The 17,530-nt window shown below is 44.6% G+C and overlaps 1 protein-coding gene across 1 annotated transcript in view; it reads right to left on the bottom strand.

The window, feature by feature from the left end:
• FHOD3 (formin homology 2 domain containing 3) overlaps window positions 1–17,530 on the bottom strand; it is a 385,640-nt gene that overhangs the window by 30,185 nt on the left and 337,925 nt on the right. The window contains exons 18-19 of the mRNA XM_012725906.1: window positions 14,813–15,708; window positions 4,940–5,098 (exon numbers count right to left, since the gene is read on the bottom strand). Of these exons, the coding sequence (XP_012581360.1) occupies window positions 4,940–5,098; window positions 14,813–15,708 (1,055 nt within the window). The remainder of the gene's footprint in view (window positions 1–4,939; window positions 5,099–14,812; window positions 15,709–17,530) is intronic.

Below are 17,530 nucleotides of genomic sequence, written 5' to 3'. Positions count from 1 at the left end.
AAAAAAGAGGGCACAGGTAATAGGCTAGACAAGTGAATCAATAGGACAAAATAGGGAATCCAGAAACAGACTACACAAATATGACCCATTGGTGTGAACAAGGTGCAAAGACTATTCAGTGGGAAAAGAGTGTTTCCAACAAGTTGTGTTGGTACAACTGAATCTACATGCAAAAAATCCAAAAATAAGTATTACATTTATCTATAAATTAACTCAAAATGGCTCACAGATCTAAACATAAAAGGTAGAACAACAGAATTTTTAGGGGGAAATACAGGAGAAAAATCTTTGTGACCCACAGCAGATAATGACTTCTTAGATGATACAAAAAAATGAACAAGTTGAACAATTAGACATCCACCAAATTAAAAATTTTTTCTCTGTGCAAAAAAATAAAATAAAAAATGTCACAAGCTACAATTCTCCAAAAGTTTCAACAGCGCTTCCATCTGACTCTGTAGTAGGTAGGCATGGCATGGTTCAAAGGGCCAGTCTCTTGTAGGTCTCTACCCTAAAAATAATGAAACTTAGGTTCATACAGAAGCGTTTGTTTCCAAGTTGCCAAACACTAGACCAAGCTACATATTCTTCAACAGGTAAAAAGACCAGCTGTGGTGCATCTAGGGTACAATGGTCCTTGGCAGCAACAGGGACAAAGCACAGCCATGTAAGATCACTTGGCTGACTCTCAAAAGAACCATGCTGAGTGAAAGAAGCTAGTCTTCAAAAGTGACACCCTGTATGGTTCCACTTACTTGACATTCTAGATAAAATATGGTAAAAAGAACAGATCGGGGGTTGTCAGGGCAACAGGTCAGTTGAAGAAGTGACTGGAAAGGGACAGCATCAGGGCTTTTTCAGAAGATGGTACCATTTAGAGTCCTGACTGTGGCAGGCATTCCATGAATGCACACATATTTTAAAATGTGGAATGGAATACCAGTTCACACTCTGGTTTAAAGCAAAAGCGAACAGAATCAAATACTGGACATTTGATAGCACCATGAGTAAGCAAGCAGATGTTTACACGATGGTGCTTCACGATGTCTCCTGGTCGGGTAGGAGCTGTCCTGGGACAGCGAGTGAGAGGAGGATTAGTCATTTGTCTGAAGACAGCGATACCAAATTGCATGGGAGATGACCCCACCAGTCACAGAGAGGGTAGTAAGAAAATAACCTAGGTAATCTGAGCAGACACCATGTCTGCCATCCAGGATTTGAACTCAAGTTTCAAAATGAAAACTTTATGAAAATTTTTATTTCAAGTTGCTTACCTGCTTAATAGTGCTAAGCAAGCACAAGAAGGTCAAAACAAAAAGTGTCAATGCTCTTCCCTCTTTCCTTCTTCAGAAAGCATTTTCTTGAGATGATTTTAGGCTATTCTTCCCCCCCCCCCTTTTGGGAAAGTAGTCAAACACTCTTATTTTGTTTTTCATTTCTCTGACTAATCTAAACCATTTGGTCATTGTTGAAGATTTATGAGATTGCCACCTGCCATTTTATTTAATTTTTTACACATCACTGACAATAAAAATAGTCGTAAGATAGTGGAACGGCAGGTCAAAGCTACCTCCTATGAGGTAATGGCCCTTCTCTGTGGACAGAGAAGGCGATGAGAATGAGGAGGTACCTTTTCTCTTTTGTTTGCTCTTCTCCCATGCCAGTAGATCCATGGACAATTTTATGATCACCATATAGTTTCACAGAAAAACATCAAACATGGCCACTATGTGATAATCTCAGTGGTTTTACTATTTTCACTTTACCCAGTATCTCTCCAGCAATGCTTTAAACATATTTGCTTTTGTATCTGAGAACTGTATGTTAGAGAAAAACGCATCAGTCTCATTTTAATAGACACAGCTCTAGATAAAAATCTAGTACAAGGATTTTTGGGGCAATACCAGAAAGGTAGAACCTTTGAGTTGAGGTGAATATGGACACAACTTGCATACACTTGTGTGACAATGGTTTTCTCCTTGTGCACTTATCTTCATGGAGGGATATTTTATATGTGTGTGCATATAGACATATATAAGCATATAATCATGTTTGCACATACATACACAATACACATGCAAATATATGTGTGTATATCTATCTATATATATGCATATGCATACATAAGCACACCTTTTTCATAACTTGTCAAGTTGTCTTCATAGTGTCTTTTCTTGTTCTTCTGACTATTTAGTGAGGTACATAGGGCAGAAATCATTGCCCTGAACTTGCAGAGGAAATGAGTCACCTGAAGTCAGGTTAGACCCATCAAGGCAGAGCTGAAGAACCACCTTGGGGCTCCCCCTAGTTCATGGTAATTCAACTAGAAATACACATCTACCAGAGCAGTTACTGTTCGGTGACTGGCCCTGTGCTTTGTCCCCTCCGTGGACACGCATGGGTAGGGTTAGTATCACACAAAAGCTGCTGAAGAGTCCGTTCTTTTGTACTGTGGCTGAAGGGACTTCTGTTGCTCGGCTGCTGATGGGGCTGGCAGCCAACAGAGGCAGGTTAAAGTCAATTGGGACTGTTCAATCATGCTGCCCTCTGAGGTGGCAGACACCACAAAAATTAGAGAAGCAAGAGAGAAAAAGAGCCTTCAAACTTCTATTTGTGACAACTCGGTCGTTTATGTTACCCCATAGGGAGGGCCCCAGAATATTGTTCTGAAGTTTAGTTTTCCTATGAAAAAGGGCTTAATCAGTTTAGTTAATTACCACTTAGATTTTCATGGCAACCCAAGAAACAGACGAGTGGGTGGCTCAGCTAAGCCGCAGGACAGCTCTGTCTGATCTTCATCACATTCAGGCACACACTGATTTCCAGTGGCCCCAGGACGCCGCAGTGCCATGCTACAGAGCCTGCTTCCAAGAAGCAGTTTGGCAAAGGGCCTTTTGAACAGCAGCTGGAAACCTTATTAGTAAAGACCTGTAACAAGCAACTTTCACCTCTTCTTGGTCCTGGTTTACCTCTTGAACGGGAAGCCTGGAGAAGCAGCTGTGGGTATCCGGCTTGGCTCAGCACATGAACGAGAGCTGCCATGTTGCTGAGGTGCCTGAGATCAGAGATCACAGACTGCCACACACCGAGGCATGCTCTGTCCCTTTCCCACTGTCCGGAAGCTTCCTCAATGTTCCTCTCTGTATTTGGTTGCTGTCACCTGATTTTCCTTTATACCCTGTGTCTCCATGGCTACCTGCCCACTTGGCTGCCCACCTGGATATTCCAAGCTGCCTTGAGGCCTGACCACAAAGGGGCTCAACCACTCCCCAGGCATTTCCCTTCTTGCGCCTGCTCCTGGAAGGGCACACATCCAGGCTTCTCTAAGGAAAGTTACTATGGCCTGTACTGATGTCCTTGGACCACCCTAGCAAGGTGCTGGAAACTGATACCTTAGAACACTGAAGTCTATTCTCTCCCAGTGGGAGCGACTACCGTCTGATATCCAGGTGTCAGCTGGGCCATTCTCTCTGCAGGATCCAGGTGAGGATCTTTTCTTGTCTCTTTGCAGCTTCTGAGCATTGCAGGCCACCCTTGGGATTTCATGGCTTGTAAATGCATCACTCCAATCGCTGTCCATTGTCACATGGCCTTTGTTTGGCCGTCTCTCTGGTCTCCCTGTGTGTTCTGTCTTCACATGGCATTCTCCTGTCTGGGTGGATGTCCAAACCTCCCTCTTCTTATAAGGACGCTAGTCACTGAGCAGGACCCATTCCAGTATGACCTCATCTTAACTTGATTACATCTGCAAAGACCCTACTTCCAAATAAGGTCACAGTCTGAAGTTCTGGATGGACAGACATTTGAGAGAGACTCCAGTCTACTCAGTACAGATCTCTATGAAGACAGTTTTTCCTGCAGGGCCTCTGCTTTTCTTTTTTTGCAAAGCATACCTGTCTGGCTCGGTTGAGATGTCCCCCTGGCCCCAGGAGCCTCAGTACTCCCTCCTGCTTTCAGGGCCACAGTGCATCCAACACAGTGGCCTGAGCCCTCCCTCTAGTTTGTCTTCATTGGCTCTCTTCACTTTTGAGTTTTTCAAATAAAGCTGCATTTTAGTGAACCGCAACTATGGAAAGGCTTTAAAGAAATCCAGACTCCCTACCAGCAGGAGATTGGGTTGGGTGCTACCCAATGCCACAGTTGGAGTGTCCTCAGATCCCTGCTCTGACCCAACAGGACCCCAGGGCACAATGCCCTTGGGTAGGAATCCGTGACTGAGCCACTGGCTCTACTCACTTTTATCTGTTATTGGCTTATGAGAATTAATGTGTCACAAGCCGTCCTCAGTAAAGTGACCAGTGGCAGCCCATGGTGAAGAGAAAAGAGCACTGAACTCTGACAGAGCAGGCAAGCAGTGGGCCAGCTGGGTCTCCTCCAGCTGTGTAGAAGGACCCTCGTCACCTACCTTTCCCCGTACACAACATTCACATAGCAAATGCCAAAGACTCAGTTGACTATAATTAACCACATCAACTTTAATCTCTAACTTATCACATCAAACTCCTCTCTACACACCCCAATGGATGCCAGAAGAGAATAAAAGAGAAACAAAGCCACTTACAGGGAGGCGAGTCCACATAGAAAACTCTAATTTAAAACTGTTTAGTAAATATATCTGACTTAAAAGGACCCTTAAGGTGACTATACCAATCTCCTAAAAGGTTATTTTCTTCTTCCACTTTGAGGTAGGTGGACTTTGGGTAGCAAGAACTAAGTAAATGAACCAGAGGTTGAAGATCTCTGAACTTCATAGGCCAAGGAGGCTCCCCTCCATCAGAAGTTAAAAAAAAGAAGTGAGAATTATTAACATTATTCAGAGTTTGGCTGAGACAGAAAAATGGCAAGCCACCCTGCAGAGAAAGTCACATTGGACACAGTAATTCTGTACATATGGGACATATTACAGAACACAAACAATGCTTGATGGGACTTCTCTTACCTCGATTCCTTCTTTGTTTAAGGCATATTCATCAAAATTCAGAATGGCTATCTTAATGGTCCTTGGAGGGGGAAGTACCGTCAGACCAATATTGATAGCATTGCTCCTCTTGGAATCCAGGACGATGATCTCCTGTCTTTTTCCATCTGCAGCAGTTTTCTTGGTGATAAAATAAGAAGAAGTCAAGAGTAATGCATCATCTTTGGTCCTTCCTTCCTGTGTTTCATTATTGAAAGCAAGTTCACTGCCTAGTTAGAGGTGAAAACAAATGGCCCCAACTCGGCTCAGGGGAGGACTGGCTACCACTCAGCATAGAAGAAAGAGACCAGAGCTCAGTGCTGAGAGTTAAGTGCTAGTCAGCCATGAATGTCACGAGTCAGACACATTAGAAAATAAAATTGAGTTTCCTTCAATTGGGAAAAATGTGATATTCACAAGGAAAAAAAGTACTTTTTTTCCCCTCATAGAAGCAGTAGAAACAACAAAAACCTCTGTGTTCCCTTCCTGTGGCTTGGAAGGGTAGGCTGCCCTTGGTTGGCCCGAGTGCCTGTGGTAACTCGGGGACGGATGCAATTGTCACATGTAGTGCACACACAGGAGGGATGCGAAGAATCTGGCAATGCGGGCTTCTGGATGACCAGCTGCACTCCCCCAGGGATCCCCTCACAATGCACGCCTCTGCCCCTCACATCAGAGCACCTGCCACATTCAAAATCTACAGGGCTGTCTAATTGGTGGCTAGAAGGGGCCTTCCAAGGAAGGACACAGAAAGGGCATGAATGGCGAGGAGGAAGGAGGTACAACTAGACAGAGTCTGAGAAGGGGACAGGGGACAAGAGATGTCCTATGTCATCACAGAGTCCTTGTGTGTGTGGCTTCCTTGTTGACCTGGTGGGGGAAGTGTGGTCAGAACCCAGTAAGTGTGTGAGGTGTGAACACTGGCCTATGCCCAGAACTGTGAGAAGGTCCTCAGTTTCTACTTTTAGCTCTTGGGAAGCTATGGGCGGGGGCTCTGGGGACATGGGTTGCCAGTGGGAAGACCTGACAAGCTGTGTGTGTGTGTTCAGGTTTCCTTTGAGCCTAACAGAGCTGGGAGGATGATTATTTTGATTCAGGTAATAAGCCCAGGAAGACAAAGATGAATGCGATGGACAGTGGATGTCCTGCAGGAAAAGACACACTCAGCACCGAGAAATGAGGTGCATGCTGGGGTCACTAACTCACCTGGGGGTGGCGGGCCCAGAGTCTAGAGAAGCTGACACTTAAGTGGGGACCTGAAGATTTAGGACCCAGCCTGGAGTTGGAAGGGGATAAAAGATGCCTTTGTCTCCGTTACTGGAAACGGCCAGAGACAAGTTGGCAGCATGGAGGAAGCACTTCGGGGGAATCTCAGGAGCCAGTCCAGGGCTCTGACAGCACGGCAGAGGTGGGCCCCAGCCGAGCACCATCTGGCTCCTGCATGAAGTTCTCCTCTGAAGAAGGGAACTTAGCAGGCTGAAGCAGCTGAGCTGGAGAAGCTGCCAGGGGAAATGGGCTGTGGCCCCTGGAGTCCTACATGGCCTTTCCAGACTCAACTGCTAAAATTCTATTTTAGATCCTTAAGTATGCCTTTGGTAATTAAAACTCCATTGTGAAGAACATCACTGAAAGCATCCCAGCTATTTGGGGGCATGGTGGCCGGGAGGAGCGAGGCCTGCGGGTGCGGCCACCGGCTTTGAGCAGCGGCGGGCTCTCAGGGACATGTGGTGTGGGTATGCCTGCGATCTGCACAGCAAGCTTGCCTCCCATGTTTTTAATCAAATAAGCTTATTAGCTTTTTAATCTAATTTAAAATATTTTACATATGAAATGCTAAGGAGGAATGAGAAATGGTTTGGCAAAAGGTTAAATACCAGCAGTGAAGAGGGATGTTATAATGTGCAAAGCCAATATTTGAGTCCCGGGTGCAGGACACATCACTAACATCCATTCCCTCTTCCATGCTCACTAACCAGACTGTGATTTTATTAGGCTGGCGATGTCTGGTAATCAGTCACCTCCCTGGACCCCTTGCATCTAAAGTTGGCCTCTGACTCAGTTCTGGCTTTTGTTTTCCCAATTAACCCAATGGACTGTGCCTTTTACCATTCCCCATTCTTCTTGCCTAGAATGTGGAATGAGTCTTGGAGGTGCAGCACACATCTTGTGAGCACAAGGAATGAGCCATGTGGAGATGGGGAGTGCCTAGGACTTGGACTGCAGAGGCTACTGCTCATAGACAGGCTCCCACATAGGAGGTGAGTACCACAAGGTGGGGGTTCCCTGGAATCATTAGTTCTTAACTCCTCATCTATCCAGTGTCCCTCAGTCTAGGAGCCAGGAGATAATGCCTGAGCAGGAGACTTTGCGCAAATGAAAAAAGACGGAGACCTTGGGAGAGACAGCCCATGGTAAATCGTTTGAAGGAGAAACACAACTCTCACTGCAGCCCTTCTCTTCAGTTAGCGTCCATGGGCAGCAAATGACCTACCTAAACCCATGGGGTGACTGAGTCTCCATGTCCTTGTCCCCACTCCCAACTCATTTGGCACCAGGAAACAACACTCCCCCACATGGAGAAGCAAGCTGCCAGGCATCCAAAAGAAATGGAGAGAGCTATTCTGATAGATGACCCTACATGTCTCAGAGATTCCAACCACCATGGGAAGGAAAGAATAAGAAAGTCAAATCAAAAACAGAACGATCCAATTTCTGGATTTTATCCAAGAGGTGTTTTAAATGTTCTCCTTTATGATGGAAAGCAATTCCCTACTGGGTGCTACTGAGCACTCAAGGGCTTTGGGGTCATTGTGCCCCAGGGGAGGGAGTAGACAGAGGCCCATCTCTCTCTCCCTCAGAACAACATCTGCAAGGGCTAGTCAAGGAACAACGTGTTCCTAGGTAGACGGATAGCTAGAATTTAAATGAAGTCTACCATCTTTCATCTAACATATATTTAAAATAACTCCAATCACAAGTCCAACTAGATTTCTTTTTGAAATTAGAAAAAAATCCCCAAATTGAGTATATGTAAAAAAAAGGGGGGGGGGAAATATTCTAAAAAGTATGTTAGTATATATATGTCAAATCTATATAAGAATCTATCAACCATAAAAACATCAAAAATGAATAGATAAATCTTCCTTGATTAAGGGTAATAAACTAAGTTGAAAACACCATTAAGTCAAACTGTATATAACATTCCTAACATACCAAACATCACATCTAATCCCAACCTATCTGAAATATACTTAAAACACTTATATTAGTTGATTTTCCCCAACTGATCTAACACAAAATCTATAATTTTATAATAAAGTGTTGACCATCATGAGTTTTATTGGATATTATACCAAAAGTGAAAAACAGAATGTTCTAATTCAATATTTAACTATATTTTCTACTGAATGCTTATCACTAGTTGTACCATCATAAAGTCAAAAGCCATAACTGAACCATGGTTAAGTGTAGTGTTGGCACTAGGTAAGCTAGAATGAAAGAACAGAGTTGCATGGTAGTGCAGAAAGAACTCTCATATAATGGTTCGAGGTGTTTCAACAAAAATGCCAAGATATCAATCCATATGAAAGGCCATATTCTATAAGGAACCAAATAAAATAACTTCAAATAAAGTATGGCGGTTAACACCATGACACACTGGATTAATGCACATTTCTTCCTTGGAGAAAACTGCAAGGCAGAGCAGAAATACAAGCCTGTAGGGGAGTAGCCAGGCATCAGAGGACAGACTCGGGAGCTCTGAAGGGAAATCGAGATTCTTCAGAGCAGCAAGGCTTCCGGGGTTCAGTTGGGGCTTGACTCACTCAGGTCTTTATGACCTTGGTCAGTCACTGAACTTCTCTATGCCTTATTTCCCTCTGGAATCTATCTCACAGGGTTTTGCTCACAGGATCTGTGGGAAGGATGAAATGAGATAATGGAGCTCATGCAGTGAGAACAACATCTGGGCAAGAAGATGCATGGCAGGAGTGTCTCCTAGAACCACTAGAAGTGTTAGTGGTATTAAAACACATAACGTGCTTAGGGCAATGTGACATAGCAAGTGTCTTCTACCCAGTTCTTAGTTATTTTCACCTCCAGGACTCTCTTTTTGTTTTTACTCTATTGACATATTATTTTAAAATACATGGCTGACAATGTATATGTTTCATAATTAATGCAGTTACCGTGTTTCCTGACGAAAGGTCTACAAAAATAGGAATGTCAGATCAGAGTTGCCACCTTGAATAAATGGGAGTTCCAGGGAAAGTGCAGACTTGGTGCTCAATTTGGCTTGCAGACCTGCTTTCAGTGGAGCTGGACAACTCACAGGGGGCTTTGTAATGACTGCAAATAGTACAGGGATGCCCATGAGTGTCTCTGCAGATTCTCAGGCACATGGAATCACAGGGTGGGACTAGATCTAGAAAATGAGCATGCCCTGGGTAGAACTGAAGATATCTTTGCAACAGAGATGGTTGAAATGTCTTATAAGGAGAATATCACGGTGATAGTCACATGTCAAATAACAGACTAGACTCCAGGACTAGCAGAAAGGGGAGTTCTGGAGAACGATCAGGGGTGTTAAAAAGAAAATTAGTACACCAATGAGTGCTTATGTTAATTCTACCAAGACTTAATACCTAACCTAAGTGCAGCTTCAAACTCCCCCAAGGATGTAGCCCTAATTGGTCAATATCAAACTTCCTGCCGGCATCAACACTTTAGCTTTTCTGTTTCCCAAAGATGAGATAATCTTCCACAAGACCTATCCTACACCACAGGCAGGTTACCTAAGTCTGCAATAATTCTCTCTTCCCTTTCTTCCCTTCTGCCTAAAAAGGTTTCCAATTTCACTGTTTTCAGAAAACTTTGCTAAATGGGCTTCTGCCCAATTCGTGAATTCTTAAATAAAACCAATTAGGGCTTTAATATAAATTAATATAAATTTAATTATTCTGCTTTCTTTCTTATCCTACTTGCATTTCTGTTCTTGAAAGAAAGTTTTCTACCCACCCAGCAGTCCCATCTCAAAAGTCTCATACCTTTTGAAAGTCCAAACCAGGACTTTAATATAATATGAATTTAATATAAATTGGGTTGGGTTTTGGTTACTGAACAGGAGTTTCTCCTTTACCATATAACATGGCCATCTCCAAGACGAAAGGCAGAATAGGCAAACACTGAGTTGCTACCACTAACTAGGAAAATCTCAACAGCATTCATCTAAGCAGGAAACAGTTATGAGCAATCAAAACCCAAAGACGTATTTAGATCAGTACTTTACGACTTGGGAATACAAAAGAAATCCCAACTGTGATTCCTGGGTTTCATCCTTAAAGGTCCTGATCTCCTTAGTCTAGGCTCAAATTACCATGTTTAAAAGATCTCTGATGGAACTAGAGTCCCTGGTTTGGACTTTCAAAAGGTATGAGACTTTTGAGATGGGACTGCTGGGTGGGTAGAAAATTTTCTTTCAAGAACAGAAATGCAAGTAGGATAAGAAAGAGGAATAATTCTTAGGATACAAAAACCTAGTTAGTCCCCCTCCCTGTTCCAAGATGAAGCCGGTGGGTCCTGCTATTTTCATAACTAGTAAGAAGTCCCTACAACTATGGACAGTGCAGGAAGCTTTTATCCATGTTCAAATGAGTTTGGTCTGTCCCTGAAATGCCAAATTCCTCGCAATTCTAGGGGGCTAAGTTTTCAGTTACTGAGAAACCTCCCTTCCACACTCAGGGGCTGGGAGGCTCTAGAGTTGAATGTAGCCACCTCCTGAAGGCAGGGACACATTCTCTGCTGCAGTGAATAACATGCAACCAAAGCACGGGTGTGGTTCTTGGAAATACAACAGAAGCCCTGTCCACCTCTCCACACAGGTACGGGAACTTCTGTCTATGGGATTCCATGATCAGAGGGTCAAGTCCCAGGGAGGAGGACTGCGCTGCAGTCCATGTGAGGGGGAAAAAGTTTGTGCATGTGTGAGGGAGTCTGATCATAACTGAGGGGCCGTGGGGTCTTGTCAGGTGAATGTGTGTTTTCCAAGGTTTCCTTAAATGCTGTCACAGAAGACCTACCTTTGAGTTTCTGAGGAGTAAATTCATAGAAGTAAAGAATGGAACCTTTCAAAAGTGGCTATTCAGCACCTGGAAGTTGTCATCCCAGAGGGCTCTGGGACTGAAAATAAAAACTGGGCTAAGAATGTGATTTATGATGAGAACTGTGTGAGTCTGGGAGAATACTACTAAGAGGAAAGTGCTTCCGTGAAAGGCCAGCTACTCCTTGAGAGACTCAGCATCTACCCACAGAGCGGGTATGGCCCGGCAAGCTACAAGTTCTAGAAATGGTAGATCACCCCACCTCATTCCCTGATAACTGCCAGGAGACTAACACCCCACTTCCAAAACTATGTAGTGAGAAAGTGACAATGATGCCACAATACAGTGTCATAAAGATGTGACAACTATGGCATTTTCCTCAGTCCTATGACAAGACAACAATATATATGAGAAAACAGTAGGCAAACAACAACAGAAATCACGTAAGTCTAAAATAAAGGCTGGAAAGCTGTTAGTTAGGAATAAAGTTCTTTAGAAAGTTACCAGAATATGTTTGCCCTATTGTTAAGTTTAGAAAAAAAGTATTTGACCCTCCCTGGTGGTGCAATGGGTTAGGATGCAGCAGTGCGAGGTCGATCCCCAGCCCCGGAGGTGATCCACAAGGGACCGGCCAACTCTCCTGACCCGCCCACTGCTCCCCTCAGCAGTGTACTTCGTAGATCTGCCTATTCTGCTCCCTGCTCTGTCTCTGGTAAGCCTCTCGCTGCCCCTGAACCTCTGGCCTGTACCCCAGTTCTGCACGAATAAATAAATAAATCTCAAAAAAAAAATCTCCTATTTGTTGTTTTGGTCTTCAATAGCAGAAGCCCACTGGATAACAGTTCCAGGATAAATCTATTTAATCTATGACCCTAACCAGGAGACTTCTGAGAAGGAAAGGAAACATTCTAGTGATTACACTGAGAACCCCAGACACCCACCAGGACCCTCCTGGATACACAAGGAAACACCACATGAGCAAATTCAATACAGGATCTCTGCCTTTCTCCACAAAGCATATTCAAAGTCATCTTATGGAAGATATGTATGTATGTTTCTGCTGAGAGAGAAATTGGATCTAGTTGCAGAAATTATTTGGAAAGGAAACCAAAAAGCACATTAGTCTGTGCTTAGTTTGAAACTTAGTTTGGGGAGGAGATTTGGTTGCCATGATTCTGCCCTATCACTCTGGTCTAGGTAAGGTTTTGTTGTTTGTTTTATGGAAACAGAAAACACTCCTCCCTTACTCTATGCTGTCTTGTGGAGCCAATTTCTTTCAGCTTTGATGTGCTTTCTTGTGATGAAAAACTCAGGGGACTGGATGTGCAAGTAGCTGTTTACAGTTGTATTTTTTAAAAATCATATTCAAGGGCTAGAAGCAGAAGTAAAATTGTTGCTACCGCTACTGGTACCATTTACACAACAGTCAACTTGTCAATATGATGTGTTCTAGCTAAACCACCCTCAAATTCCATAACATCTGCAAATTAGCCACTGTTCACATATCCTATCCACCCCCATCCACAACACAATATAAGCTCCTGAGTCTTACAGCAGAATAATTTGGAGTCAGTTTAGTGAAGTTTTCACTATCATCCTTTCCTCTTATGCGCCCACGTGGTAACAAGGTCAACATTTGTCCTTTAGCAATGAAGTGCTTTAAGAGGTGTCTATCTACTTTAAGGAAGAAAAAACTTGTCTATTTCAAGAACATCTCAAAGGATGCTTCTCACCCTCTGAAGTAGGCCTGAGAGGGCTGGAGGTGAGCCATCCATCTTGAGTCCACTCAAGGCAATGTATAACCTTGCCCTTTGCTTTGCAGAAATGAAGTCAAAGTGCCTTGACCACCAAAGTTTACTCCTTTTCCTTCCTCCCTATGCTGAACCAAGAGCCAGCAACCTCCAGAATGCAACCTCAGAAGCACAGAGGGTGAAGCTGGTCACAAGAGTCCTCTTTGGGAAGAAGGATGAAGGGAAGTGGTCAAACAAATCAATGCATCGGAGGGTGGTAGGTAACTGGGTAACTCTTGGGACTACAGAGGTTGCTGTTTTAACCCAGCCGAGCCACTCTTCTCCTAAGTGCCAGGCCTGACCTTAATAATAATTTTAGGGCCCATGTGGGTGGGTCAGGGCTGAGGAGGGCAGGGCAGACAGACACCAAGAGGGGAACATAGCATCACTTTCCTAGGTGACAATTTCTAAAAGGGAAAAAGGAGGTCAGTTTATTTTCCACTAAGGGTGAGGACACATTGGTCATGATTTCCTATACTGGGTCCTAGCAGTTTTGATTTTTAAATAAGGGAAAGGGGCCCTCCCTGGTGGCACAACTGGTTAAAGTGCAGCACTATGAAGCTAGCCACAACCACTGCAGCAGGAGTTCAACCCCCAGCCCAGGAGCTGACCCACATGGCGCGGCAGACCTCTCCTGACCTGCGCGCTGCTCCCCTCAGCAGTGCGCTTCACTGCCTCTTCTGCTTCCCACTCTCTGGTGCATCCTCTCACATTCTTTGCACCTCTGGCCTGCACCCCAGTTTTTTTATGCATAAATAAATCTTCTTAGAAATAAGATTCTGACTTGGGGGGGTTTCTTGAGGTCGGAAACGGGATAGCTTCATATCCTGAGCCTGGGCAGAAATCGGCACCAGGGTCAACAGCAGCAGGAAGAGCAGCAGTTTCTGAGCACTGGCAGGAATCTGCTAAGAAAATCAGCTGATTACAGCTCCCTTACCTGGCCCGTGAGCACCACACGGCAGTGCCAGGCACCATCGCTGTCACTGGACTTCTTGTCTGAAGGGCTCTCCTGTCCTGAGGATGCCACCCGTACATGTGGATTCAGAATCGATTACAAGTGGCAGAAGCAGGGAGTCAACTCACCCGGAGTGATGACAAGTGGAGTAACTTATAAGCTAAAGTTAATTCACGAGATTAAGGCCTAGACTCTTCTACTTACCCCTACATCACATTTCACAACTGTTTCTTCATACCTTGGTTTTCTCTGTTTAAAAACAATTATATAGCCAAAAACAGTTTTTTTTAAATATTTCTTTAAGATATGTAAAGGAGACCTGATGAATGCAGTGAATCATTAGAATAAAATCCGTGACCCACTATCTTCTACTTATCAGTGTTCATTAACCATGACTTCACCTTTGACGCCCAATAACTTTATGAACAGTGTTTTCCATTTATAAGAGCAGACATAACGTCTGGAAACATCTAAATTATTGCAGAATGATGACTGAACCAAGGGATTATCCAAAAAAAAAAAATGTCACTTGGATTGTTGCTTTTGCAAACACATTGTGTGATTACAGCTGAAGTTGAGGCTACTATCAACTATAATCAATGAAGATAAGAGTACATAAACACATCCCCCAGTAAAGTCCAGGTGTTTGATAAATCAGCAAGTCTGCTTTCCTTTAGTAAATGTCAACATCTGCTGCTGGGCTATCTGATCGTTCCCTGGTTAATCTTTTTTGTCTTTCCCTCTAGGTTATTTGGTGCTCTGGGAACTACTTTGCCTAATCTTCCTAGGAAGCTGGTGTCCATCTTAGCTATTCTGGATTTCCCCATTCTCTTAGTTTATACCTGGCATGCAGCACAAAGACTGTAATACTATGTTTATATTTAGAGAACTTTGTCACAATATACACCTCATTAAAAAGAAGGGGGTTTTGCTGAGCACAAAGCCCTTCAGTGTTGCTCAACAGTGGAAAGCAACCCTGCAAAGCAAGCAGCATGCTGGATGCTAGTGGTACCTTTGAGACGGACAGTTCCTTCGATTTCGATTCAAACAGATGTTCCAGCCTGGAAGTGTCCACCTTAATGGGTTCCAGTTTCGACCACAGGAATTCTCTGCAGCGGCGGTTGTTCTTACAGGGCCACTCGAACGGTCGCACTTCATTCCAGAACAGACGGATGGTCTTCTTTTTCTTTGTGAATGCTGGCTGACCCCTGGGTACCTGGGGCCACCCTAAGCCCTGAGGAGCATTGAACACTGGAGGAGAAGCCAATAAATTACCAGGGGCAGGAGGGGGAGGCACACTGTCCAACAGGGGTGGAGGGGGTGGGGGAGGCAGACCCAGAAAGATGGGCGGGGGTGGGGGCGGTGGCCCGGAGGCCTCCCTGTGACCTGGGTCCACGTCCAGGACGTCGATGTCATCCTCCTCCCCCAGGTCAGTGAAATCCATGTCTTGGATTCTGAGCTCCCTTGGATTGGCCATGAGCTGGTCCCAGATATAATCCGATTCAGTCTTCTGCTGTGCAGATGCTTTCTCAGAGACCTTCTCACTGGGCTCGGTGTCAGAGGAGACGGACCCTCTTCCTACATCCCCGCTGTTAAATTTTTCAGCAAAGGCTTTCACACTGCCCCGATTGTCCAGACAGTCAACGTCCACCCTCCTGACACTCTCATCCTGGGCTAGAGAGTTGGCCTGCAAGGTGGATATTCTGCTGGCCAAGCTAGCCACTGCCTCTGCCCCCTGCTCAGTCCTGCTGGCCGGGCCTGGGCCCTCCTCCTCTTCCTCCTCCTCCTCCTCCTCCGTGGACTTTCTGTTATGGGCATACAGCATGTCCAGCATGAACCGTTTGTTGGTGAGGATGTCGCCACACTGCTCATTTACACCGGCATCCTGAACACCTGTGGACCACAAACCTGAAAAGAGACAGAGGGGAAAATGAGAAGGCCAAGTAGTAAACACCTGCGTTCTGCATGCAGAGTGACATTAGAGAAGATTGAAGGGAAGGTGGTCACAGCTGACAAGATGCTCTTGACCAGGAAGAAAGGCTACCTCAGTCTCAGTGACATATACCAGCAGCAAGACTCACACATGTGAACCTACTTGTGTCTCCTGCCTAAGCTCAGGCGAGAAATTTCTCTCACCCTTCCTGCCCATCCATGACTGCTGGCCAGGACCCACTCAGTCACAGGTAATGAAGGGGCTTTTGTCTTAACTAGGTATGAGTGAGATACGAGGAGGCAAGGAAGATGATCTCTCATCAATGTAAGTATTGGAAAGACTTTGCTCCATCTCTACTCCACATCTGTATCAAAGGGCCTGGATAATTACATAAACCACGCCACTGGCCTCACTTTAACTTCATGGTCACTCGTCTTCAGGAGACCATCAGTGCTGCCCGTGAGTTCACCATGACCCCTAGCTGACCTTTACACTGCTCTTCTGTCCTCTAATCTTCCCCACCCATCTCTTCTTCATGTAAGGATGACCTTACTTCTTTGCCATCTCAACAGATGAAATCAGTTCTTCCAGTTCTTCTAGAACTGTTTTTCTATATCCACCCCACTGCATCTGAATCCCAACCATGACAGTTCCCTCTGTGACTACTATAAATTACAGTTGACAAACTTAACAGGTCAGCCAGTCCAGCATTGAAAACCCTCTAACAATGCCCTTCCTGCACCTACCATGCTCCTCATCAACATCGTATAATTTCACCCAACTTTAAAAAGAAAAATCCCTGGTTACCACCACTCTCCAACTAAAATGCAAATTTTCTTCTTTCCTGGAGTGTGAAGCTACTTCAGAGTTGTTGGGTCATGGTCTCCAGTCCCTCTCCTTATTCTTTCCTATACCCAGTCCAATGAAGTTCTGTCCCCACCATCTTTCAGAGAGGCTCTTCTCCAGGTGACCAGTAACTTTCATGGTGGCACTAATCTCAGCTGACCCTTCCACTAACATCCTTCATTTGACTTCCTGGATGCAATACTCACCTGGTTGGATTTCTTCCTCTGGCTCCTCCTTCTCAGTCACCTAGGCTGCTCCTTATGTTTAACCTTTAAGCATCTTAAAGATTAAAAACATCTACACTTGCTTTCTTAGTCATCGTCTTGTCAGTGTCAGGGCTTTAAATACCACCGTCTGTCCACACACCAATTCTCCTCACCAGACTTGCTGTCCTGTCTCTGATGTGGTAAATTCATCCATCTTCCTGACAGTTCCAAAATCCCTGAAATCATCCTGGTGATTCTCAATCTCCCTTCTACACCCTCCAAACCAACATAGCAGGGAATCTTGTTAGTAAATACTCATGCTACAATCAGCTTTAGCTGTCAGAGGGAGGGCCAGGGAGGCACGGAGCTTCTCCTTCTTAGCCAGAAGTCTCGTTATTTGTTTATTCATCAGTGGTTTTATGGGACACTGCTATAATCTGTACACCCAGACAGAAGTAAGGGTTCACAGGATCAAGGCAGAGACCCCCTTCTCCCAAAGCTCACATTCAAGTGGAGATGGACAGTTAAATAAGTATGGGAACAAAGTATGACGAATGCTACGGTAGCCCACCAATGCTTCTGCCATGCAACAGGACTCATGCAGCGAAGAAAAGGAAACCACACACCAGATCAGTTGACTCTTTTTGGAATCCTACAAATTCATTCTCAGTAAACAGATACAAACATCTGACATATGATTGGGGTCATTTCAGTTGCCTTTGATACTTGAGAACATTCAGAAAAG

This window comes from Condylura cristata, unplaced genomic scaffold, assembly GCF_000260355.1.
Source record: "Condylura cristata isolate star-nosed mole 26May11 unplaced genomic scaffold, ConCri1.0 scaffold00016, whole genome shotgun sequence".
Taxonomy (NCBI): domain Eukaryota; kingdom Metazoa; phylum Chordata; class Mammalia; order Eulipotyphla; family Talpidae; genus Condylura; species Condylura cristata.
The sequence above is the reverse complement of the archived record's forward strand: the minus strand, read 5'-3'. Positions and strand labels throughout refer to the sequence as shown.